Here is a 24,706-nt window from a genome sequence, read left to right on the forward strand (position 1 = left end):
GTGAGTGGGTTTTCACCGCAACAACGACAGCTTAACGCTTCAGTGTGTGAGAGAAGCTGCAGGAAGTCCGACCGAACACAGAATCTCTGGTTCCTGACTCTGATCAAACGGAGGGAGAGACGCTGACGCTCCTGAAGAATGATACTGTTGACATACTGTACGCACAAAACACAAACATCTGACTCAAACACTGAACAACACATGAAATATCATTGTTCTTATTCCTTGATTCGTGTGTGTGTGTGTGTGTGTGTGTGTGTGTGAGTGTGTGTGTGTGTCAGTGTGAACAAAGTTAAAGTAAAATAACATATTGCACTTGTTTTCGTTCATCAGAGCAGAAATTTTCTGCTGCGGTTTTGATCAGTTTGTTTTATGTCACACCGTCGTGGCATCACCGGACTCTGGAGCAGAACTGGACTCTGGAGCAGAACTGGACTCTGGAGCAGAACTGGACTCTGGAGCAGAACCGGACTCTGGAGCAGAACTGGACTCTGGAGCAGAACCGGACTCTGGAGCAGAACCGGACTCAGTCATGGGATTTCAAGTGTTTTTACTCCAGAAGAAGTTTTTACTGTAACAACCTTTTGTTTTTCTGTTAGTGGTGTGACAGACACTGTGTCGCTGCAGCCGCTAGAGGGCGGCAGAGTAACAGTGATCTCGCTTCCACAGAGAAATTCAGCTGTTTTTTTCATGTTTTTTTTAATTATTATTATTCAAAACGCTGCTCCTTCGAGCCGGATTCGAACCGGGGACTTAAGGATTCTAGCATGAGGCCGCTACAGTCGCTATCGAAGGGCGGTGGACGCACACGGAGGACAATTCACACTTAACTCCGCCAGAGGGCGCGATGAGTCTGTCCATCTGTCAGTCAGACGCTATAAAACGGTGAATAGCGCTTCTGCGGCTGCGCCGACTTTTTGGACAGGGTGATTGGCTGTCAAAAGATGGAGAGCGGACACACCGATTGGCTGATGGAAAGATGACGTAATCCGACTGAATACTCATTGAATATTTTCCAAATTCATCATTGAACTAAGAACAGAACGAGTCACGTTCACGCATCTGCTGGTCAGCGTCACATTCATGGACATCCAGGGGATCGAACCACCGACCTGCCGGTGTGCTGACGTCAGTGTCTGTGCTGCGTCTGTGCTGCTGGATGTGGATCAGCTGCTCCTCTGTACTGACAAACTGAGGGCCTTATGGTGATTTATTGATCCATTATCATCATCTGTAAGATTGTCACAGACGTACAGTCCGAGGAAGAGACGTGATTTTTAATTATTAACTGATGCATTCAATTATTATTATTTCATAGGTTTCTTTCCCTTCTCTACTTTTTAAAACTTAAATAAATATAATTTTATTCAGGTTTATTTTAAAGCATTTACAAATTGATTCCTTTTTCACTCATTTAATTTTTCACTGATTATTTTTTTCGTGATTTATATTTTTTAATTCATTAATTTTTTGTTGTTATTTTTTATGAACAAATTTTCTCCTTGATCTTTTTATATTGTTTTTCATTTCATTTGATATTTTCTCTTTCATTCTCTGTTGTTATATTGTTTTGTTATTTCATTTAGAAGGAGTGTATCATTTCACTCCTTCTCTTTATAGTCTTTATTTTGTTTATATATTTCCTAATGTTATAACTTGTGTCTATATATATGTATATATATATATATATATATATATATATATATATATATATATGGTTATAACTTATTGATTTGATGACGCGCTCACTGAATGAATAATAAGAGCTGAATTCCCGGAACCTTGTGCGTGCGCATCACTTCCGGTCAGCACTGAGCACATCCTCGCGTCCCTCCGCGGAGTCAAGTAGTTCTCACGTTCAACGTCCGCGTGCTGCGGTTTAATCACTGAACTTTGGTCCCGTTTGAAAAATGTCCGTCGTGAAAACGGTCGACGTGAACTTCTCCCGCGGTCACGAGCTGACGAGCGTTTCTTTTTAGTTTTTCTACGTAGTAAGTTATTTGGCGCGAAATGTGCGGATGACGAAGGGGGAAAGGGGGAGGAGTCTGAGTATTTAAAGTGCGGCGAGCAGCTGTTTGCGGTGAATCACGCAGAGACTTCAGAGCGGCGCGCTGCGGGATCGATACCTGCTGTGACCGGTCGACAACAGGTCACCTGACCGATCATCGACGCGAGGAGGACGTCATCCGGACGTCATCGGCCTCACGCACTTGGATCTGACTGGAGTTCTCTTCTGGGAGAGATAACGGTGAGATGGAACGGGCGGTGACCGGCTCCTCTTTACGACAGTGACCGGCTCTTCTTCACGACAGTGACCGGCTCCTCTTTACGACAGTGACCGGCTCCTCTTTACACCAGTGACCGGCTCCTCTTTACGACAGTGACCGGCTCCTCTTTACGACAGTGACCGGCTCCTCTTCACGACAGTGACCGGCTCCTCTTTACACCAGTGACCGGCTCCTCTTCACGACAGTGACCGGCTCCTCTTTACGACACTTTTCCTCCTGTAACTTTCCTCCGAGGTGACGGCCGAGCCTCCCGGTCGCCGTGGTTACCGTCCGCGTGTCGATCACCGGAAGTAACCGGCCGGTGTCGTCGTTTCAAGACGGAGTCACGTGTTATTGGCGGAGGCCGGCTCGGTCCGCAGAGCAGCTGTTCACCTGTGGACCACGTGTTCGAGCCTCGCACTGTTGGACTCGAACACGTGGTTTCTCAGTGACACGTGGTCGTTTTCTTTAAACGAATGTTTTTGCTGAGGTACTCGTTGAACCGATCACCGCCTCGTCATCACGGACCTGCGGAGTGTGACACCTGCACGTCCCCAACACGATCCGTCACTCGAGCCTCTGGGGAGCTCGACCCCCACCTGTCACTCACTGCTCACCTCGTGTCTGTCAGCTCGACCCCCACCTGTCACTCACTGCTCACCTTGTGTCTGTCAGCTCGACCTCGTGCCCCGGAAACAGTTTTTCTTTTCATGTTGTTTCTGTTCATCTGCAACAAACTGAGAAAAGAGACTTATTAGACCAAGTTTTCCTCCTATGGGCTTTAGTGAGTCGACCATCTAGAGCTGCAACGAGATATTTCACTATAGATTAATCTGTCGACGGTTGATCGTGTTTACACAAACCTCAGCATGATGTTTTATCCACAGAGGAGCAAAGAAACCAGAAGATATTCACATTTAAGAAGCTGAAATCAGAGAATTATGACTTTTTTTCCATAAAAACTAGAACTGATTAATTGATTATTTAAATAGTTGGTGATTAATTTAGTAGTTGATTACTGATCGAATAACTGTTGCCGCTCTACGTCCGTCGGTGATGGATCTTTGTGTTCGAGTCATATCTGCTCAACCTGAAAACGCCTGTTTCTTGAACAAAGTTTTGTGACTTCTTTCTGGACGGACCTTGGCAGCACAATGACATTTTTCTAGAGCCACATTCTTTAATAACTCCCAGTACAGGTCATAATCCTTATTGCACCGGTTACACTCTCACTTCTTTAATTAAACCAGTTCAAGTTCTGCCTCAGTGATCAAGACTTTGCATGTAAACTACGTTAAACTACCCGACTCTTGAACGCAGCTTGGTGCGACCGTCTCTCCGAGCCAGAGCCAGTGTGGTTTTGTGTTTATGAACGTTTTCTCCTCAGGATTATTTCGGTTAATGTCTAATTATCTTATGTTAAATGTTCTCACCTTTTAGTGATCAGTAGTGTTATTACGATAGTTAAAGTAAAACTGAACCTTGCGTTGGTTCTCCTTCAGGCGACCGCGATGACGCAGGTGTTGACCAGCACCAACTACGATTATGACTACGACGCGGTCCAGCCGTACTTCTTGGACGGCGAGGAGGAGGACTTCTACCCTCCCCCTTGTAGCCAGCTCCTCCTGGGCCCCGGTGAGGACATCTGGAAGAAGTTCGAGCTGCTGCCGACGCCGCCCCTCTCCCCCAGCAGGAGGCCGCCCCCGCCCCCGTCTGGCGTCCCGCTGTCCGACCTGCTGGACGAGGGTCGCAGCCCGTCGGCAGCCTTCCTCCAGTCCTTCATCATTCAGGACTGCATGTGGAGCAGCAGCTTCGCCGCTGCCACCAAGCTGGAGAAGGTGGTGTCCTTGAGGCTGGCCCTGCTCCGGTCCCGCCGGGACTCGTCCACCGCCAACAACAACAACAACAACAACAACAACAACAACGCTACGACAGACGGAGCAGCTGCTGGGCCGGTGGGCGGGGCTCAGGTGAACCTGCAGGACAAAGCAGCCACAGACTGTGTCGACCCGTCCGCCGTGTTTCCGCACTCCGCCCTGAGCGGGAGGAGCGGTGACGGAGCGGCGAAGGAGGCGGGATCAGAGCTGTGTCTGGACTCGCCGCCACTCAGCAGCAGTGACCGTGATTCAGGTGGGCAGCAAGCTTTTAAAAAGACACTTCCTTAATGCTGTAATAAAGTATTATTAAATGTGTTGGTAACTGTTGGGCCAGTGGGGGCAGCATTTCACACTGGAATGTTTCTTATCTTTCCCGAGGAGGAGGAGGAGGAGGAGGAGGAGGAGATGAGGATGAAGAGATCGACGTGGTGACGGTCGACAGGCGGAAGGTGTCACGGCGGTCGACCTCCTCCCCGCTCGTCCTGAAACGCTGCCACGTTAACGTCGACCAGCACAACTACGCCGCCGCCCCGCAGCCCTCGGCTCAGTCCGCTGGGAAGCGGCCCAGGTCGGAGTTCACCTGCGCGAGCGGCCGCCGCAGGTGCTGGAGTCCGCGGTCGGAGGGCGAAGAAGAAGAAGACGACGACGACGACGACAGACGCACGACTCACAACGTGCTGGAGAGGCAGCGACGCAACGAGCTGAAGATGAGCTTCGCCGCTCTGAGGGACGAAATCCCAGCGGTGGCCAACAACGAGAAAACGGCCAAGGTGGCGATCCTGAAGAGGGCGACGTCGTTCGTCGGCGAGCTACGAGAGGAGGAGCGGCGGCTGCGGACGGTGAAGGAGGAGCTGAGGAAGAGGAGCAGAGCGACGAAACGCAGACTGGAGCAGCTCAGGACTTTACGTTAACCGTCTGATTATAATGTTTATGTCACATTTTCAACGTTGAACATCCAACAGTTAAATATTAGTTTATTAATATATATGACCACCGGAGCTGCAACGAAACAGACGTCCACAATCTCACATCAAGAACAAGACGAAGAACAACAGAGACCAGGATTCACTGACTTTGTTTGTATTTATTCCATTTTTTATCTACAACTTTGCACCTTTTTTATTAGTATGAATAAAAAAAGTTTTGTACAAAATGCTGAGTGGTTCCTGAACATGTCATAACTTCAGCTGCTGATGATTCATGACTGAATATTTTTTGTTTTATGAAGTTAAGTTACTTCTTTTTAGTTATTATTCTCCTTATTTGTAAATTGTTTATTTTCATAGTTTTTTTTTATATGTATTAAATCTTCCTCACTATTAAGGGTTAGGAAATATAGCTTAATTTCTGGTAACGTATCAGCCTACAATACAATATACCATATTCATATATGTAGAAAATTAATGTTTTCATAAGAGCTTTCCTGTGTATTACTTTATTATTTCACGTATCAGGACCTCGTCAGGCATCCAACGTGAACACATTCTTATTCATGAATCTGTTATTCATTGACTCATATAATTAACAATGTGTGTGAAGACATTTTCAACATATTAACATACTTTACCTATAAATACACATCTAATTCATATACTCCTACCGATCGTGTGTAGATATAATTTTATTCTTCATTTATTTATTCTTATTCTTTAACATTCTATCTGCCATTAACTGTTCAGGCATATTTCCATTTGTAGTCACACATGTTGAATGTATTCACAAAAAGTACACAAGTTTACATATGGTGTCATAGTTTCACTTGAGTGAAGTGTGTGTGTGTGTGTGTGTCAGGTTCACCAGACCTGGTGGCTCGAACCCCGCTGAGCTGATCACGTGTCCTCTGGTTTTTACCCACAATGCCGAGCGTCGTTATCAGTCGAACAGAGAGGAGAGGTTTCCTGCTTCACTGGTGTTTTTCCCTTCGACTGCGAGGAAGGAAACTCCTTTTATGGGCATCAGGTGTGTGTGTGTGTGTGTGTGTGTGTGTGTGTGTGTGTGTGTGTGTGTGTGTGTGTGTGTGTGTGTGTGTGTGTGTGTGTGTGTGTGTGTGTGTGTGTGTGTGTGTGTGTGTGTGTGTGTGTGTGTGTGTGTGTGTGTGTGTGTGTGACGTGACACTAACACAACTGTAAAAACAACCATCTGTTTTCTGGTTTTCCTCTCGACTCTGAGACGCGTCTGAGGCCGTGGAGCTTCCTGGGTCCTGAGCGAGACCCTCGATGCTGCCGGCCCAACGAGTGTATGTCACCAAAGAGAATGTAACTCGTAAAAATGTCTCAAAGAGAAAAAAATGTTTTCCTGTGCAGCCCAGTGAGAAGTCCTCCGATCACACAGATCCACGTGTTAACCAACAGGTCGTCACTGTGTGAGAAGAACGACCTCACATGAGGTGGTGAAGTTGAAAAAACTGCAACCAACTGAGACACGACTTAGAAACATGGAGACTCACACGGAGGTCGGTCCACCTCATGGAACTATATTTAACTCTTATGAACAGAGTCATGGACAATATATTCAACTTCTGTGAATAAGTTCCTCTAAATATAACACACTGTGACTTTAATGTCTACTATGATTTTTGACTTTGGTCCATGTCCCATCTGCTAACCTGGAGGGGGCGGGGCTTATGACCTAATACTGCAGCCAGACACCAGGGGGCGATCAGGATGATCTGGCTTCACTTTAGAGGAGCCGACTCGTCGTCCATCTCTATTTAAACTCTGTGGTCTGAAGTGACCTAGTTGACAATTAGCGTAGCTGTCGCCTGCTTTTGCCTTTGTGACTCATAATTTTTAAACATTTCCTACATAGTTCATCTCAGTGTAATTATTATTATTCAAATATGCTTTTTGGTGGTTTTACAGTGAACATTTGTGGCTCTTCATTAAATATTCTCGAACATGTACAACTGTTCGTCTCCTCACTCCACAACAAACAAAGACTTTTCTTAAAAATGTTAAAAGACTTTATTTGGCCGACACATACATCCTGAAAAAATGTATCATAATGCCACAGGATCTCTGGAGCTGCGGTGACAACATACAAGACAAAATAAAATCACAAAGCTTGTAATAGATTCCAGTCATCATCACCATCATCATCATCATCATCATCATCAGTACCGCGTCGTCCTCATCACCGTGCTGCTCCTTCTGCTAGCTGCATGCTAGCAGTTAGCATGTTTGTTACAGTGTTGGAGTGTTTTTCTCAAATGTCCCGTTCAAAACTTCACTCGTGTGAAGAGAAACTTTGAATGGGACCAGGAAGTCAAATGTTGCCGTGGAGACAGTGAGCGGCAACGCCAGCCCTGAATTATATTTGCTTAATTTGTTTGAAGTGAAAATGAAAAAAGATTTTTGCTGAATTCATTATTAACACTTGATGTGCAGACAAACATCAGTCGATTACTTTTTATAATGCAGGAAGGTTCGGAGAAAAGGAAGGATCATCAGGCAGCGTTGATGTTACTGAACACCGTGTGTTGGGATTCCTTCGTGACAAACGACGTGTTTATCTGTCACGACGCGGCGGCTAACACATCTGCCAACGCTGCGTTCACGTCACATCGGGAGAAAACGACGAGCTGACGGACAAACGCGTTTTCAGTTTTCAGGATCCGTTTCTTTTCACTGGAGCAGAACGTCCGCGGTCGTTCCTGATGTTCTCCTTCTTCCCTCGGTTGTTGTTGTAATGCTAATTTTGACCACAAGAGGCTGAAGAGCATTTGAATGTATATTAACGGTGATTTTATACTATAATCACATCCATGGATTCTGACATAACATATATATATATACATATATAGTCTGCATCTATCGATTTTTCTTGAATTCTGAATTACACCCACAAGGCTTTGATCGGTCGGACGATCGGTCGTGCCGTGGGAGAGTCCGGCATTACAACGTGTCTGAATCCCTGAGAACTGACGGGTCTCAGCTGCTGGCGGGAAAAGGACAGAAAAAAAACAGTCAACTGTTCTGATAATGGTAATAAGAAACCAATCGTCTCATTGATTGACGCATCATAGCTGTTGTTGACGTGATGTTCACTCCACTTTTTTTTTTACAAAAAAGAGTAAAAAAATACAAAAATAAAATAAAAACAGGGAAATACTAGCTTAAGTTTTGTTCAGTAGTTCTTTTTGAAATTTTGGACGAAACCCTGGAGCGGCAGCGTGGAGTTAGTTTGTCTGCAGCATGCTTCTGATTTGCTTGGAGGTAGCCTCGTCGTTCAGATGCTTGGTCGTGTACCTGCAGGGGGCGACGTCACCGATACAAGTCACCGTCTCCGACACTACGGCAATAACTTTGATATGATAATTACAGGTGGAGGTGTACAGACCTGAGGGCGTTGAGGAGTCCCTCCACGCCGCTGGGCGGCTGCTCCTTCAGAACTCTGATGCAGCCTTTCATCTGAACAACACACAAGAGAACCAGATGTTAGAACAAGACTCAGAGTCCAGAGGAGACGAGGGGAAGGTCCGACCTGATCCGGTCTGCGTGGAACCACGATGCATCGGCGACAGGCCAGAGGTTCCACAGTTCACACTGGGGGCGGTCGAATTGTCAAATCTGCTCAGGAAGTTTCCTAAATCCTGAAGTGACCTGAAGTGTTTCCTCAGCACCATGATGATGATCAGATTCTCTAAGTGCTTAGGAAAGGAGCTTCAACGCTTCCTTTCCTCTCTCCTTCAGCAGAGGACACACTGGAGCTTCCTATGTAAGAGGAAAGGAGAAATAGATCCACAATGCATTGCGGCAGCGATATTTAACGTGACGCACCATGAAGCCGTAGTCGTCAGATGAGGGGGCGGAGCTTCGACACGTTCACAGCGATTAAAGAATGTGGACACGAGTCCCGTGTGTTCTGAGTGTGTGCGTGTTTGCATGTGTTTGTGTGTGTGTGTGTGTGTGCGTGTGTCAATAACGTACGTCTATGTTGGACGTCTTGACGAAGGCTCCGGCCGGGTGAACGTGGTCGTACAGGATGATGACGCCGACCATCACACGGAGGCAGAACAACACCGTCTCCTCACTGGTGAAACGACTGCGATACTCCCTGCACAGGCACACACACACACACACACGCACACACGCGCACACACGCGCACACACGCGCACACACGCCCACACACACACGCCCACACACACACACACACGCACACGCACGCACACACGCACACACACACACGCCCACACACACACGCACGCACACACACGCACGCACACGCACGCACACACACACGCACACACACGCACACACACACGCCCACACACACATATACACGCACGCAAAGAGTCAGGGTGTGGGCAGGGTGTTGCCGGCGATGCGTTCAGGATCAAGTTTGGGACTCACGGTGTTTCCAGCATCACTTTACACACACAGGCCATCGTGCTCAGACAGTCGGTCGTGTTCTCGATCGGGACATCGGGATTCTGCAGCAGAACAATAAAGTTTCATCAGCTGCTCGCTGAGCGTCGCATAGTTCACTCACTCACACACACACACACACACACACATCACAGTGTGAGATTTATCTAACACACATTCATCAAGTAACAGAACCGCACAGGGTGAAAATATGAATATGCATTATTATCAGTGCTTATTATACAGAAAGATGCAGAAGAAGGTGAGGGAAGGCGCCCCCTGCTGCTCCTTCATGAAAACACCCAACCAGCAGTGAGCAGTCCCGCTGCTGACACCTACAGGCCAACATGTTCATCACACCTGCATTATGAATATCAATATTAACTCTGTAGTAAACAGAATGAACGAATCAGACGAAAGCGTGTGGAAACTAACATTATATGAAATGTGGACGTATGGACTCACGTCTGAGACGAACTTCGACGTGGCGTCGCTCAGCGTCTTCAGCATCGGCGTGGAGCTGGCGTAGAACAGAGACATCCGATTGGCCAGCTCGTTGTTGACCTCGCTGCCTGCGTCGCCCTGAAAGAGCAACCATGGAAACAAATGGTCAAAGGACTTAAACAACAACTTTTGTCAAAAACCTTTATATATATATATATATGTTTATATATATATATATATGTTTATATATATATATATATGTTTATATATATATATATATGTTTATATATATATACAACCACAGATAAGAGACGTAAGAGGTTTCCTAAAAAAATGTAGAAGTGTCATTGTGTTTTTTAATTCTATTCTGATGTAATATGTCTGTAATATTACATATGTACATGTGTGTGTATTGTTGTTGTTGTTGTTGTTGTTGACGACAGTGAAGCTGACCCTTGACCCTTGACCCTTGACCCTTTGTGTGTCTCTCACCGACAGGTTGTTGATCCGCATGCGGCTGATGGTTCGGCGATAGTAGCTGAAGTCGTTCTGGATGGCGGGGTTGGTCATCTGAAACAAAGACAACAGAGAGTGTGTGTGTTTGTCCATCTGTGTGTGTGTGTGTGTGTGTGTGTGTGTGTTACACACCTTGAGCTCGTCGAAGCGCAGGGTGAAGTGCAGGATGTGGGCAAACTGACGAGCCAGAGCCTGTTTCTGCTCCAAGTGCTGAGTGGGAGTCGATCCGGAGCAGGTGAGGACGACGAGCAGCCGCAGCAGACTGGACTCTGAGACACACACACACACACACACACACACACGATCAGCGACTGAATATAAAATATATGTAATAGCTAAAGTATCTAATGATATATAATTATCAATATAATGAAACAACACCAGGCTGCAGCTGCAGATCAAGACGTATAATTCAGATGCTTCTTGTGTGAGGTTCAGGACAGATCTTCATGTTCACATATACCATTGGAATGTTGGAAGATTAATATCTAAACTCATTCGTCTGTCACTTCATCACAGTGTCGCGATGCATTCAGGGTCTCACCGAGTTTCTGGGAGAACTCGTAGAAGGTTTTGAGTTTAGCGACCAGAGGGACGACGGACGACCAGGCCTTCTCCTGCACGCGCTCCACGCCTGGACTCTGGATGGCCTGAACACACACACACACACACATTACACACACGTTTCCTGTATCCACGTCCTTGACCTCACTAGACGTTCACTTGGACCTGGTCTCAGGTGTTCGAAGGTGTCAGGACTGTCACCTGTCGGATCTCCTCTCCCGCTCCTCGGTACGTCTGCAGGTCGTCCAGAATCACCCGGGCCTCCGTCAGCACCTGGTTCACCTCCTCCCACACCGCCGTCTCCGACTGCGAGGGCTGAGCATCTGAAAAGAGACGGATGGGCCAGGGTCAGAGGTCGTGATGCCTCTGATCTGTGTGTGTGTGTGTGTGTGTGTGTGTGTGTGTGTCTCACTCTCAAAATCCAGGAAGAAGTTTCCCCCGTTGTTGTCGATGTCCCTGGTCAACACTTTGATCAGGTTCCCCATGCTGCCAACACACAGTGACACACCCTCACTTTAGAACCGGGACATTTTCAGAAGAAGACGACGACGTGACCTTTTCGCGTCGAGTGTTTTAGAACGTCCCGCTGATAAACACCGAGCGGAGCTCCGCCGAGCCGCCGACTGAAGCAGCAGCAGCGTCTGGTTGTAACAGTCGAAAGAGGAAGTGATGAAGCCGCTGAAAGTTTTGTCTAAATTTAAAGAGAGGAAGTAAAGCAGAGTTTCTTCTGTTATCTTCGGCTGCCGACGACACAGATCATCTTTTCATCACAGATTTGAGTTGAGTCAGTTGAACTTTGAGTTTCACTCCTCTGCAGTTTTCTGACCAACAGACTTGCGCAGGTTCGTAGAAGTGCGTCCGGTTGTTTTCATCACATTTGACTGGAGACTCTTCTCGTGTAGTCTTTTATTTCCTGATCACAGTGAAACTGTCCAATCAGCAGCAGCCCGGACGCCACAGGACGTAAAGTCACTTAAACACGGCTGCCGACTGAACATGGTGCAGGAGTCCGACGCGCTGTGCGGTGGCCCTGAAGTGCACAACACAGAACTCAAGGTCAAACTGAACGCAACACGTTCTTCTGGATCAGTTGTGTTTGTGACCTGCAGCCCGGGGCCACCGTGCCTCTGTGACTGTGATCCTGTGATCTGTGGTGATGCTAGTTATGATCTGTCACATGTGACGTCACCTCCGTCCAGTGTCCTGCAGCTGCTGCACACGGAGCATCACACACCTGAGGAAACATCTGCAGCAGCTGGACTCAGTGATCATCTTACTGCTGCTTTGGTTCCTGGTGCAGGACCCAACATGTCTGACCTGAGACCCGGATCCACCCAGAGACCCGATCCCCCCTCCTCCTCCTCTTCCTCCTCCTCATCCTCCTCCTCTTCTTCCTCCCCCTCCTCCTCCTCCTCTTCCTCCTCCTACCTCCCTCCTCCCCCTCCTCCTCCTCCTCTTCCTCCCCCTCCTCCTCCTCTTCCTTCCCTCCCTCCTCCTCCTCTTCCTCCCCCTCCTCCTCTTCCTCCTCCTCTTCCTTCCCTCCCTCCTCCTCCTCTTCCTCCCCCTCCTCCTCCTCTTCCTCCCCCTCCTCCTCTTCCTCCTCCTCTTCCTTCCCTCCCTCCTCCTCCTCTTCCTCCCCCTCCTCCTCTTCCTCCTCCTCCTCTTCCTTCCCTCCCTCCTCTTCCTCCTCCTCCTCTTCCTTCCCTCCCTCCTCCTCCTCCTCTTCCTCCCCCTCCTCCTCCTCCTCGCCCCCCCACCCACTCACCTTCACTGGTCGCGGGTCGAGGTGTGCGGGTCGATGCGGTGCGTGTCCGCCGCAGGTCCAGGTGTCTGCCGGTCCGCCTCCTCTACATGCTGCGCGAGTGTGAACCCGGAAACGTGCCGCGCGTCGCCGCGTTAACTATAAAAGGAGTGATTTCCTCAGGAGGAACTGAGCCATGAGCCAATCAGCGAGCCGCGACGCAGGCAACAGTCGACTGGAACTTTAACGGAAGTTAAGAGTTTGCTTTAATGATTAAGAGATTCAGATAAATTACATCATATTCAAAATGATGTAATTTAAAAGAATCCTTGATTTTGACTTGTCATGAGATTTAAAGACTGCTTCTCTTCATCTGGACCCACGTGTCACGTGATGATCAGTGAAGTTGTGGTCTCTTCACCCAAACAGTCAGAGATATGTCACAGTTTGTTTTTATCATCTAGAATTTATAAACTCACATATTTGACCTGAATATCCAAAAATAATAATAATAATAATAATCCTGAAGTCACAGCTGTTACTTTGTGTATCGTGATCTTGATTCATAGATTTGGGCCAAATGTCTTTAAATCAAAAATCCTGACGTCATCCTCTGGAGATTAGTTTGTCTTTATAGTTGGTAAAGATGTGACACAGAACAACGATGAGATGAGAGTGAACACAAATATAACCAGAGAGGTGCTGCCCCCTGGTGCACAGGACGGGCAACACCGCTACCTCCTGGGGGGAGGTAGCGGTGTTGAATCAGGTCATAAAAACAGAGTGAAAGATGATCTCTCCCTCCTGGGGGAGAGGGGGGAGTAAAGGGGTGAAGATGGAGAGGATCAAGGAAAGACAAGGATTGGAGGAATGAAGAGAAGAAGGTCGTCATATTGATGAATGAAGCTTCAGATCACTTCCTGTATTTTGATCTTAACCTCGGTCTCTTCTTCTTCTCTTCTTTTGTTCTCTCCTTGTTTTCTTCTTCTTCTTCTTCTTCTTCTTCTTCTTCTTCGCCACAAACAAAAACCCGCCTGTGAAAATCCTACATTTCCCATGTGCCCCCGCGCTCACAGGAAGTGCGTCATCACCCGTGACCTTCACCGAGGTTCAGTCCGCAGCGGAGAGAGAAGACGAGCATGGCGAGTAAAGATCCCGGTGTAAGTGTCTCTGTGTTCGGTCCCCGGTGAACTCACGACCGGTCTCGTGTTTATAACTTCAGCTCGCGTCAGCTGTTTCCCGCCATTTGCTTTCTGAGCGATTTAAAAACAATCGACCGCGTCTGACGCACGTGAGTCAGATGTAAGCTAGCGACCGTTAGCACGACGTGAGGTGAGTGACAGGCAGCAGCTCCACATCCAGACAAGTGGCACTGCTCCTCACACATGTATATATATACATATATATATATATATATATATATGTATATAAAGTTTGTCTCAGTTCCGTGCGGCCTCGTGAGCCAGAGACACCAGGTTCCATATGAAAATCTCACAAGTTAATATTCATCAGCTGACGCTTTGTGTTTACGCCTTAAAAACGTATTGTTTCAAAAGCTGTCCGACATTTTGAGATGCTCCTCTTCGGTTCGGCGTCGTCGTCTCCTGCATCAACAACAACATGTTCATGCAAAGGGCTGCTCCTGCACCTGCTCCTGTGCACAGTGGTTGACCTGCGGACACTAAAGGCCGAACAGATGTAATATTATCATACTGTCCCAGACTAACTGTAAGCCGAATTCAATGTTTAAGCTCACAGAATGAAGACAGATAATCTACTGTGTCCTACTAGGTGGTAAATTGCTTTTGGGCCACAAAAACGTAAAAAACAGTAGATCTTAACCAGTCCAGCGTGAAGGTCGGTCAGTGTCTTCACTGCCAAGGCTCACGTGTGTGTGTGTGTGTGTGTGTGTGTGTGTGTGTGTGTGTGTGTGTGTGTGTGTGTGTGTGTGTGTGTGTGTGTGTGTGTGTGTGTGTGTGTGTGTGTGTCGCAGGGTTTTCTGCAGCTGCTGCGGCAGATCGCAGGCAGGATGTCGGCAGGACCTCGAGGAGCGGGAGTCGGTGTCAAACTGCTGATCGGCGCCGGAGCTCTGGCTTACGGCGTGAAGGAGGCCACGTATACAGGTACGTGAAGTCATCTGTCACTCTCCAGTGGCTGGTCCGACACCGTCTTCTCCTCTCTACTGTTCGTTGACCTCAGTGGAAAAGGTCACAAGGTCAAAGGTGTCAAGGAGGATTCATAGGACTTAGGAAAAGAGAATCCGACTCCACTGACACTGAACTACGTGGTCATGTGACGGTGGATGTTGTTGATCGTCTGTCGTGGTGAAACGACACATTTCTGAAGATGAACTACAAAAACCTCAGCGGCTCCATCAGCATGTTTCAGTGTTTTATGATTCATATGTAACAGTAACTGACATCTGGATCATATTCATACTCTTCTTCTTTTTCTTCAGATTGAATCGTGTACGTTCGTTCATGACGCGTCACGTTAAATATCGCTGCCGCAATGAATTGTGGGTCTATTTCTCTCACATAGGAAGCTCCAGGGTGCAGTTGAATTGTCAAGTTCACATAGGAAGTTTCCTAAATCTTGAAGTGACCCGTCAGTGTTTCCTCAGCACCATGAAGTTCTTAGGAAAGGAGCTTCAAGGTTTCCTTTCCTATCTCCTTTAGCAGAGGACACACTGGAGCTTCCTATGTGAGAGTAGGAGATATAGACCCACAATGCATTGCGGCAGCGATATTTAATGTGACGCCCCATGAATGAATGTAAACGGTTCAATCCGAAGAAGAAGACGAATAAGAAGAGTATGAATATGATCAAGATGTAAGTTACTGTTACATATGAATCATAAAACACTGAAACGTGCTGATGGAGCCGCTGAGGTTTTTGTAGTTCATCTTCAGAAATGTTGTTTCACGACGACGGATGCATCAACAACATCCACCGTCACATGACGACGTAGTTCAGTGTCAGTGATGTGGATTCTGTTTTCATCATTCCTATGAATCTTCCTTGACACCTTTGACCTCGTGACCTTTTTCACTTAGTTGAAAGAGGAGCAGACGACAGGAGGGACGATCTGAATCCAGCCCTGTTGTCAGAGAACATCCTACAGTAACCTGTATGACGGATCTAAAGACTGATCCTCTGCTATTGCTCAAACTACAGGAAGCTGATGAATACTTGTACTTCTACTCAGTTTGAAGTACTTGTACATGTGCCTTTGATGGAGAACTGTACTTTTCCCCTGTGTGCAGTCGAAGGAGGACAGAGGGCAATCGTCTTCAACAGGATCGGGGGGATGCAGATGGACACGGTGCTCTCCGAGGGACTCCACCTCCGGTAGGAGTTCACACGCGCGCTTACCACGGCAACGCCACTTTGAATGAGCAGTTTCCACACATATATAGTTATGTTTGTTAAAATGAGCAGCTGACAGATCCGTGGTTTTCACATAGTGACCACCAACATGGAGCAGATGGAGAAACTGATTTTAAACGGACATTTCATCATTTTATGGACCAAACTAATCGATTAATTGGGAAAATATTCGACAGATTAATTGATAATGAAAAGGATCATTGTCAGAATCATTTCTAAAATTCCGAACTTATCGTGGCTCAGTCAATAGTTGAACTGCTCTACATTAAAAGGAGTTGTTATGGAAACAAAAGACTCCAGAATATATTCCTCAACTCTGCTCAGGCCAAACACCGATCCAGTGAGGGAGGAGGGAGGACACGCCTCCAGAATGATAACTGTGTTGTTGTTGTTGTTGTTGTGGTCGTCAGGATTCCCTGGTTCCAGTATCCCATCATCTACGACATCCGAGCTAAACCCAGGAAGATTTCCTCGCTCACCGGAAGCAAAGGTGAGACTCAAAGACGCAGGAAGTGAAATTCAACACGATTTCATCTGAGATCCGCCAAAATAAATTCAGTCGATAGTTATTTCAAGATATTCCAGATCGTGTTTCCAGAATGACTTCCCACTGTTGACTTGCCGCTCCTGACTTGCTGTTCCTCTCTCCTCTCAGACCTGCAGATGGTGAACATCTCGCTGCGAGTTCTGTCGCGGCCGCTGGCGTCCAACCTGCCCCACCTCTACCAGCACCTGGGGAAGGACTACGACGAGCGTGTGCTGCCCTCCATCGCCAACGAGGTGCTGAAGAGCGTCGTGGCCAAGTTCAACGCCTCGCAACTCATCACGCAGAGAGCGCAGGTACCAACGCACGCCGCCGGCACCGGTCAGCAGCTGCGTCCGGCCGCTTTTACAAAAGCAGATACAATATGTTTGTTTAGAGTTTTTTTCCTGCTGAGGCTCAGTTTTGTCTTTTCAAAGTGTTCGTTTACTTCAGTGCTCACCTGTGACGGGGCAGAGGGGGCGTGTCCAGTGCGGTCACCATAGTAACAGATATGCACTCCCCTGGCAGGTGTCTCTGATGATCCGCAGGGAGCTGTTCGATCGGGCCAAAGACTTCAACATCATCCTGGACGACGTTGCGATTACCGAGCTCAGCTTCAGCCGCGAGTACACGGCCGCTGTGGAGGCCAAACAAGTCGGTACGTGACTGTTAGACTGGAATACGCTACACGCACTCGGCTTCGTGCCGTAGTTCTGTTCCAGAATAATGCTGCTCGTCTGTTCACTCACTACTTCATTCAGAGGTTTGTCATGAGTTTTAAGCAGGAAAATCACCATCACAAACAGATGAAGAAGAACGTCCCACTTTGTTTTTGGCGTCATCAGTCAGTTTTTACTTGTTTCCGACCTGAGGAGACGACGGCTGGTGAACACACGTCGGGATCGTTTCTCCGTCACCTCTCACATGACGGTTCTGCAGCGGACACTTCGTTACCGAGCAGCTAACAATCAGTTGTCATCAACTCTCCTCCCATCACGTAATAAGAATCGGTCTCTCCATCGCGTGACTCTGATTTAAGAAGCGTTTTGAGAATCGAAGCTATAATTTCTCAGTGTAGTTTTTGATGTGATGAACGAGGTTCTATGCCTTTTGATGTGGATGTGGAGCCGGTGTGAAGTTACATTATTGTTTTCTGCCCGAACACTATAACACTGTTACCACGGCAACGCTCTGCTGTTTCTGCCAAAAGTGAAATAAAAAAATGTCTGTAATTTGGACATAAAATACAGAATTTATATATTTGTCAAAGGACGGAGAGTTGCCAGCTTCACTGTCGACCATGTTGGTTCTGAATAGATTCTAATGTGTGTGTGTTTGTGTTCCTCTCCAGCCCAGCAGGAGGCACAGAGAGCTCAGTTCTATGTGGAAAAGGCCAAACAGGACCAGAGACAGAAAATCATCCAGGCTGAGGGAGAAGCTGAAGCTGCCAAGATGGTGAGAAAAACAAGTTGTTCTGACTCGTTCTCTTGACGTTTGAATATGAATGATAAGTTCAAGCACTGACGGAGGAGGAAGTGATGCTGATGACATCACATGCATCACAAACTGCATAACTAAAAGTAGTTATTTTCCTTCATTCTCTTCTTTTTCATATATATATATTTATATAAAGAAGATTTTTATAGATTCTGATCATCTCTGCTGCGGAGCGACAAGTTTCTTCTCTTTCAGTTCAGTGCAGCAGGAAGAGAATAAGTGGGCGTGGTTTGTTTCCGTGGCAGCAGCTCGTCGACTCGTCTCTCTCCTCATGATATAACACCTTTTGTTACATTAATCCTTCCACATCTCTGTGTGCTAATATGATTCATAACCATTGGGGCGTCTCAAGTTCCTGTCATGTCGTGAACTCAAACAAACACTCGACCAGAATATTCAGCAATGACTTTAATGACAGTCGCCGCCCGTCAACATGCGTGAGAACAGTAATGCTTCTTCTTCAGACCGGCTCGGCCTGTTGCTGCTCGGCCTGAGGCCCAACGTGAGGGTGTAACAGTAATCTCCTGTGAACACACTAACAGTTTGTGTGCGTGTGCGTGTGCGTATCTTGCAGCTGGGCGAGGCCGTGACGAAGAACCCCGGCTACCTGAAGCTCAGGAGGATCCGGGCGGCACAGAACATCGCCAAGACGGTAAAGAGAGGACGAACCTTTTTTTATTTTCTCATTTATTTTATGTCCATCAGGTTTTAGATTCACTCAGTCGAACTCAGACACCAAATCATCTCGTCACAGACTCAGTGAACGTGTCGGATGGTTCTTGTGATTTATTCTGTGAAATCACAATGTTACAGACAGATCACACTTCCTGGCTCCACCCCCTTTGTTCCATCCTTCCACTCATCTGTTTAGTAAGAAAACCCTAACTGAGGAGTCGTCCTCTTCATCAGAGCCAGGTGGTTGAGCTGCAGGGTCCAGTTCTGTCCACTAGGTGGAGCCACATGAACAGGAATGGCACGGTCTCTCCTCTGACCTTTGACCTTCTCCACTTTGTGGTGTCCTTCCTTCCTTATCGTGTAGATTCAACGTGATGAAACGTTCTCACACGTTTGTCAATATAATCTCATTTATTTTGGAGACAATATAAGAGACATGTAGAATAGAGCTGCAACTAACGATTATTTTCATTATCGATTAATATGTTGATTATTTTCTCCATTAATCGATTAGTTGTTTGGTTCATAAAATGTCGATCTTGTTTCCCAAAACTCCAAGATGATGTTTTGTTTTGTTCACACACCAAATATATTCAGTTCACTGTCACAGACGAGCAAAGAAACCAGAAAATATTCATATTTAAGAAGCTGAAATCAGAGAATTTTTCCTTTTTTTCATAAAAACTACTTGAACCGATTAATTGATCATCAAAATAGTCGCCGATCCATTTATTAATCGATTACTAATCGATTAACTGTTGCAGCTCTAATGTAGAATAAAGTGATTTTCATAAAATGTCACAATTTAAAAATCAGATTAGTTTTTTTCACTGACGAAGGCCAATGTCATGCGATTAGTTCAAGGACCGCTGGAAAGTGAAGAATCTGAATAAACCTTGTGTTTCAGTTTGTGGCTGTGATGATGACGAGGGTGATAATGATGGTGTCAAACCCGTCTGTGATGTTTGACAACAGTACGTGATCATGTGTCCACATATTTCTGGCCATGTACTGTGTTTACAGGTTTCTAGGAGGAATTTTTTTCTGTGCTCACTCACTCTGTTTCATGTGTTCGACCTGCAGGTGGCGCAGTCCCAGAACAAAGTGTACCTGAGCTCCGACGGCCTGGTGCTCAACCTGCAGGACAGCGACAACTTCAAGTGAGAAACTTTTTTTTTAAAGTCGTGGACACGTTCTGGTCTGAAGATCAGATGAACAGACGAAGTGACGTGTGCGTGAAGCCTGTATTCTGTGTACTGACCAGCAGAGGGCGACTATGAGAACATGACGTCAGTTTATGGTTCAAGTCTTCTTCTGTAAATGTGTTTAATCTGGACTTTTCTCTGTTTTTCTTTCAGTTTGTCGTTTCAGAAGTAAAAGGGCCGCCGCCTCCTCGTCAGTTCGCCGCCGCCGTCATCATCATTCCTCCAGTTCCGCTGTCACAGAGAAAATAAAAATCTTCCCGTCTCCCCTCTGCCGTCAGGATCTGGGTTGATCCGGGAGTCGGTCTCGTCTGTGGAACGTCGTCTCTCGACTGCTGTCACGTGGCTGTTGACTGTAAATCAGCTCTTTGCTTTTATTTTGGAAGGTTCCCTCTGGTGTCGGGGAAAAAAAGCTGATTCCTGTTTTTGCTTTGTCTCCACGCGTCATCGCAGACGAGTTCAACCTCAGAGATTAATTCTTGACCAAACACCAGAGGAAACTCTCTAAACCAAAATCACAAAGATCCAACATGAACTGGACTCGTGTCCAGAATACAGTTCTGGACATTTATGAAGAAGAAGTTCCTTTTCTACCACATGACTTCTTTTCCCTCGACCACTGGCCCGAATATTAATAACTCATAATAATAACTTATCTCTCCATGCAGACAGTTGGCGGAGATACATCTCTGCTCTGAGACTGCGATTATGTTTCAGTTTAAAAAAAAATGTTGTCTTTAAATGTCTCAGCTTTTTGTTTACACAGAAATGCGGCAAATATTTCATGAGTCAGATCGTCGATCGTTTTCTCTGATGTCGACCGATCGGTTCGGATCATCGGCGACTTTGATCAGCTCCAGTAAATGTGAGAGAAGCGTCTTCACCTGTAATGAAATAAAAAAAAAGCGTCTGTATGGACAAAGGGAGGAGATGTTTACTTCCTGTTTACACGTCACACCTGTGTACGTGAAAGGTCATGTGATGTGTGTGTATGTAGTGCAAGTTTGACAACACTGAACTACAGCAAGCTGCCGATTAGCGTAGCTTAGCATAAAGAGTGGAAACGGAGGGAAACGACTAGCTGGACGTTGGTTTGCACATAACAGAATCAAACCTTCCAGCTTCTACGTGGCTCATTGGATGAACAGAATCATCTGCTTTTCTGATCTGTCGATGATTTTTGTTTTTGATTTATATGAAAAAAATCGGAATAAATAGTTTTGTCCTCCAGTTTCATCTTTCCTGTACAGACGTAAAAAAAATCCTCACATTTCCTCTCTACAAACAAAACGGGACCAAAAATAGAAAAAGTGAAGCAGCGACTCTCGACTTAGTGTCGTCGCTTTAGGGTGAGGAGCTGCGACCTCTGTCGGGGTCAAGGGGTCAGTGCGTCCGTGTGTTTCGTAACATCAAACTTCTGAGTGAAAGTCGACTCAGCCTCCAGCTAAATATGAACACGGCTGAGTCATGATGCTTAATGCCAGCGAGTATTTGTGTGTGTCACACACACACACACACACACACACACTTCTGTATGTGTGTTTGAGGTCAGAGTTCAGGTTTGAGCACTAATTGAATTTATTTCTGAGTAAATGATGTTTTTGTTCAGATCATTAGAACACGTATGTTTTATTGACAGCAGCACCGACCCAGAGGTCACATGACCCGTGAGAGGAAGAGATCGTCAGTGAACAAACGTGTTCCATGACGTCGTCTCATCAGGATCATTTATATTCTGTTGTGTTGCGATTTGTCTCCTGAATATGATCTTGTTTGTTAAAAGTGAACGTTTCACCTCGATGGTAGTTTCATCGTACGTGAAAGTGACTTGTCCTGAAGTTGAATATATATATACATATTCACACATATATATATATATATATAATGTTCAGATGCTGCCAGAAATGGAATCAGCGGTGCGCCACCATAAAGTGTCCCCTGTTGGTCGCTCAGTTGGTTGCGGTTTGACACTTCACCACCAGATGCTGCCACAAGATTACAAAAATGACACTGGGGCTTTAAATATCACATAATTAAAATATATAAAATACCAATAATGGTCTAAATGATCATTTATTGTTTCTCATAACACTGTAACAGACTTATCCTGAGTTTTATTCTAATTTGTGGTTAGAACTTGGGGAGGTACATTACCCACAATGCAGCTCAGGTTGAGATGGGGCGTGTTATGCTACAGTAGCGAATGTCGAACTGAGGAACAGACGAGATGGAACAATATGAATATTTTTGATACAATTCTTCCACAGAGATTGTGAGTTCCTCATCTGTGTCGTTCTGAGGTTTGAACATAAGTTTGAGGGTCGAAGGTCACGTGACTGAACCTCGTCTGTGATGATTGACAGGTGGTGAAAGTTGACGCAGCCATTTCCTGCTGCTGTCGGTTTGTGCAGCTTATGATCTGATGGTACAGTAAGCATCTGATCATCAGTCTCACAGACTGAGACCACGATGCCTTCGGGGACCTGCTCAGCACCGTAAACCTCATCGTCATGTCAGTGCACTATCACCTGAACTCATCACTACCTGTTCAGTCGTTTGTTCCTCGAACTGCAGCTCGGTGATGCTGGAGACTCGAGGCTTATTTCTCCTCATGGTGTGACTCTCGTCATATAAGTCTCTCCCCCCCCCCCGTCTTCTCAACAAGGTTGAAACAAAAAAGAAACAGGAAAGAAAAGATAAGATGGCCGCCGAGTTATTTATAGCCCCTGAGCTATGAGCAGAGCTTCTGCATCACAGAGAGGGAGGAGGCGTGTGTGTGTGTGTGTGTGTGTGTGTGTAGGAGTCTATTGTGTGTGCGACACAAAGCCTTCCTCCATGTTGAGAGTCTGTTCTTCTCCATAAGAAAGAGGAGGGGGGGGGGGGTATTTAAATCTCAGAGGGTTTTTTTTTGGGGGGGGGGGGGGGGGGGGGGGGGGGGGGGGGGGGTTATGGGCGGGTAAATATTCATGCAGGGTTTTTTTTTTAAAAAGAAGAAGAGGAGGCTGAGAGATGGAGGGAGCACAGGATTGGCTGTCCCTCCCCTCCCCGCCCCCTCACACCTCACACCAAGCCCGTCAGCCGGCCAATCAGGAGCCGCCGCCGCGTTTGAAAGATGCCAGGAAGGAGGAGGAGGGGGAGGAAGAGGGGGAGGGGAGGAGTCAGATGATAAATGTGCAGCTGGTGTCGATGTGCAGCGGCTGCAGAAAAGAAAAATAAACCTTTTCCACATTCACACGAAGGAACGAGCATCTGCTCAGTGGCGCCAAGAAACTGTAATAATGATGATGATGATGATGACGATGAAGTCTCTATGTTCCAGCAGGAAGTGCGCCGACATTTTCTCATCAATCACGTCACCGATTTAAAGGTGATTTCCGTGAAATATGACTCTTTCCGAACACCTAGTGGCAGATGTGAGGAACTGCAGCTTCATCTGCAAAAACCAACCTCTGACGTCACGAAACCGTCGTGAGGGAATAGAAACACTCAGAACATTTGTTTATGATTCAAGAGTGTCAGTAACGTGTCTGTATTTACATCATGAGAGGAGGGTGATTGACAGGAGAGGGTCACGTGACGTCAAAGTTTCTGTCCTTCCTCGTCCTCTGCCGCCTGCTCGCGGTGACCTCGATCATCCCCGGCTGCAAGACCCGTGTGTGTGTGTGTGTGTGTGTGGTTGTGTGTGTTGGGGGTGCAACAGAGTGAGATCACACACACTCTCCACCCGCCCCGTCCTGTTTCCACCACGGTGCAAAAACAAGGACGGATTATACTGTTCATCTGCTCCGTCGCCATGGAAACACTGACCTCACACTGTGGTGACCGGCAATCTGGGCTGGTCGTCTTGGCGATATGCTGCTGGTGCTACTGGTGCCTGTGTGTGTGTGTGACCAGCAGACGGCGGTCTCCATGAGGTGTGAGAGTGTAAGCGAATATTTCTCTGAGCTGTTGAGTCCAGTGTTTTATTTTTTCACCACCTGATGGTCACAAGTTACTGGAGACTCCGGATGTCGTCATCAATAAACACTAATAAAAAATTAACATACGTTAAATATGTTTCTTAGTTTGCTTTACTGAAAAAAATTTAACCTCCTTTTAAACTTGCTGATGGAAAGTCGCTTTTGTTTAAAGCCCCAGTGTCATTTTTGTAATTTTCTGGCGACATCTGCTGGTAAAGTGTCAAACCGCAACCAACTGAGCGACCGACAGGGGACACTTTATGGCGGCGCATCGCCGATTCCATTTCCTGTTTCCGGCAGTGTCTGAAAGTTCAATGTGAACGCAACGTATTCTGGTTGTTTCCTTCAACAACCGTATTCAACAGGACGTAGAAACATGGAGACTCACACGGAGGTCGCTCCATCTCATGGAACTATATTTAACTCTTATATGAACACATGGTTATGGACAATATATTACATTTCTGTGAATACGTTCTTCTGAATGTTACACACTGGAGCTTTAAGTGGAGTGACTGTGAACTTTATTTGCTTGGTAGCATGAAAGCTAAGCTAACCATGTCAGATAACACAAGGCCACTTAGCCAGTAGTTAGCAACTGTGCTACTTGGTTTTCAGAACAAATGCAAAGAAAATGTTTTTACTTGTAGCAGATATCAGATACAAAGTAAAACAAAGATGCTA

General features: G+C 46.5%; 3 protein-coding genes and 1 long non-coding RNA gene across 9 annotated transcripts; 3 read left to right on the forward strand and 1 right to left on the reverse strand.

The window, feature by feature from the left end:
• Positions 1 to 1,040: 1,040 nt before the first annotated feature.
• Positions 1,041 to 5,297, forward strand: LOC118311397 (transcriptional regulator Myc-B-like). 5 transcript variants are annotated; one of them, XM_047331993.1, is made up of 3 exons: positions 1,041 to 1,205; positions 3,770 to 4,397; positions 4,529 to 5,297. In XM_047331993.1, exons 1-3 carry the CDS (start codon positions 1,203 to 1,205, stop codon positions 5,053 to 5,055), a joined length of 1,158 nt encoding a protein of 385 aa, XP_047187949.1. In that variant the 5' UTR covers positions 1,041 to 1,202; the 3' UTR covers positions 5,056 to 5,297. The 5 variants fall into 5 exon arrangements, with proteins under 5 accessions (XP_047187949.1, XP_047187947.1, XP_047187951.1 ...); XM_047331991.1 differs by having other exon boundaries at positions 1,042 to 1,205; positions 4,523 to 5,297; XM_047331995.1 differs by having other exon boundaries at positions 1,042 to 1,205; positions 4,535 to 5,297.
• A 645-nt stretch (positions 5,298 to 5,942) lies between these two features.
• LOC118310616 lies at positions 5,943 to 7,193 on the forward strand. Its single transcript, XR_004793818.2, has 2 exons — positions 5,943 to 6,103; positions 6,448 to 7,193. It is a non-coding gene; the product is annotated as an uncharacterized LOC118310616 (long non-coding RNA).
• On the reverse strand, positions 7,089 to 12,936 carry LOC118310614 (CYFIP-related Rac1 interactor B). 2 transcript variants are annotated; one of them, XM_035633700.2, is made up of 11 exons: positions 12,801 to 12,936; positions 11,448 to 11,521; positions 11,237 to 11,358; positions 11,016 to 11,121; positions 10,604 to 10,740; positions 10,448 to 10,525; positions 9,977 to 10,093; positions 9,497 to 9,576; positions 9,073 to 9,199; positions 8,483 to 8,553; positions 7,089 to 8,391 (listed from the first exon to the last, which is right to left on the reverse strand). In XM_035633700.2, exons 2-11 carry the CDS (start codon positions 11,518 to 11,520, stop codon positions 8,322 to 8,324), a joined length of 981 nt encoding a protein of 326 aa, XP_035489593.1. In that variant the 5' UTR covers position 11,521; positions 12,801 to 12,936; the 3' UTR covers positions 7,089 to 8,321. The 2 variants fall into 2 exon arrangements, with proteins under 2 accessions (XP_035489593.1, XP_035489592.1); XM_035633699.2 differs by lacking the exon at positions 12,801 to 12,936 and adding an exon at positions 11,862 to 12,165 and having other exon boundaries at positions 11,448 to 11,726.
• Positions 12,937 to 13,727: 791 nt separating this feature from the next.
• On the forward strand, positions 13,728 to 21,293 carry phb2a (prohibitin 2a). The gene is made up of 10 exons (XM_035633701.2): positions 13,728 to 13,936; positions 14,770 to 14,899; positions 16,043 to 16,127; positions 16,577 to 16,656; positions 16,822 to 17,006; positions 17,218 to 17,347; positions 18,041 to 18,144; positions 18,761 to 18,838; positions 19,945 to 20,021; positions 20,220 to 21,293. The coding sequence occupies exons 1-10, from the start codon at positions 13,916 to 13,918 to the stop codon at positions 20,236 to 20,238; spliced, it is 909 nt and encodes a 302-aa protein (XP_035489594.1). The 5' UTR covers positions 13,728 to 13,915; the 3' UTR covers positions 20,239 to 21,293.
• The last annotated feature ends 3,413 nt before the right edge of the window (positions 21,294 to 24,706 follow it).

This window comes from Scophthalmus maximus, chromosome 5 (assembly GCF_022379125.1).
Source record: "Scophthalmus maximus strain ysfricsl-2021 chromosome 5, ASM2237912v1, whole genome shotgun sequence".
In the NCBI taxonomy this organism is placed as follows: Eukaryota; Metazoa; Chordata; class Actinopteri; order Pleuronectiformes; family Scophthalmidae; genus Scophthalmus; species Scophthalmus maximus.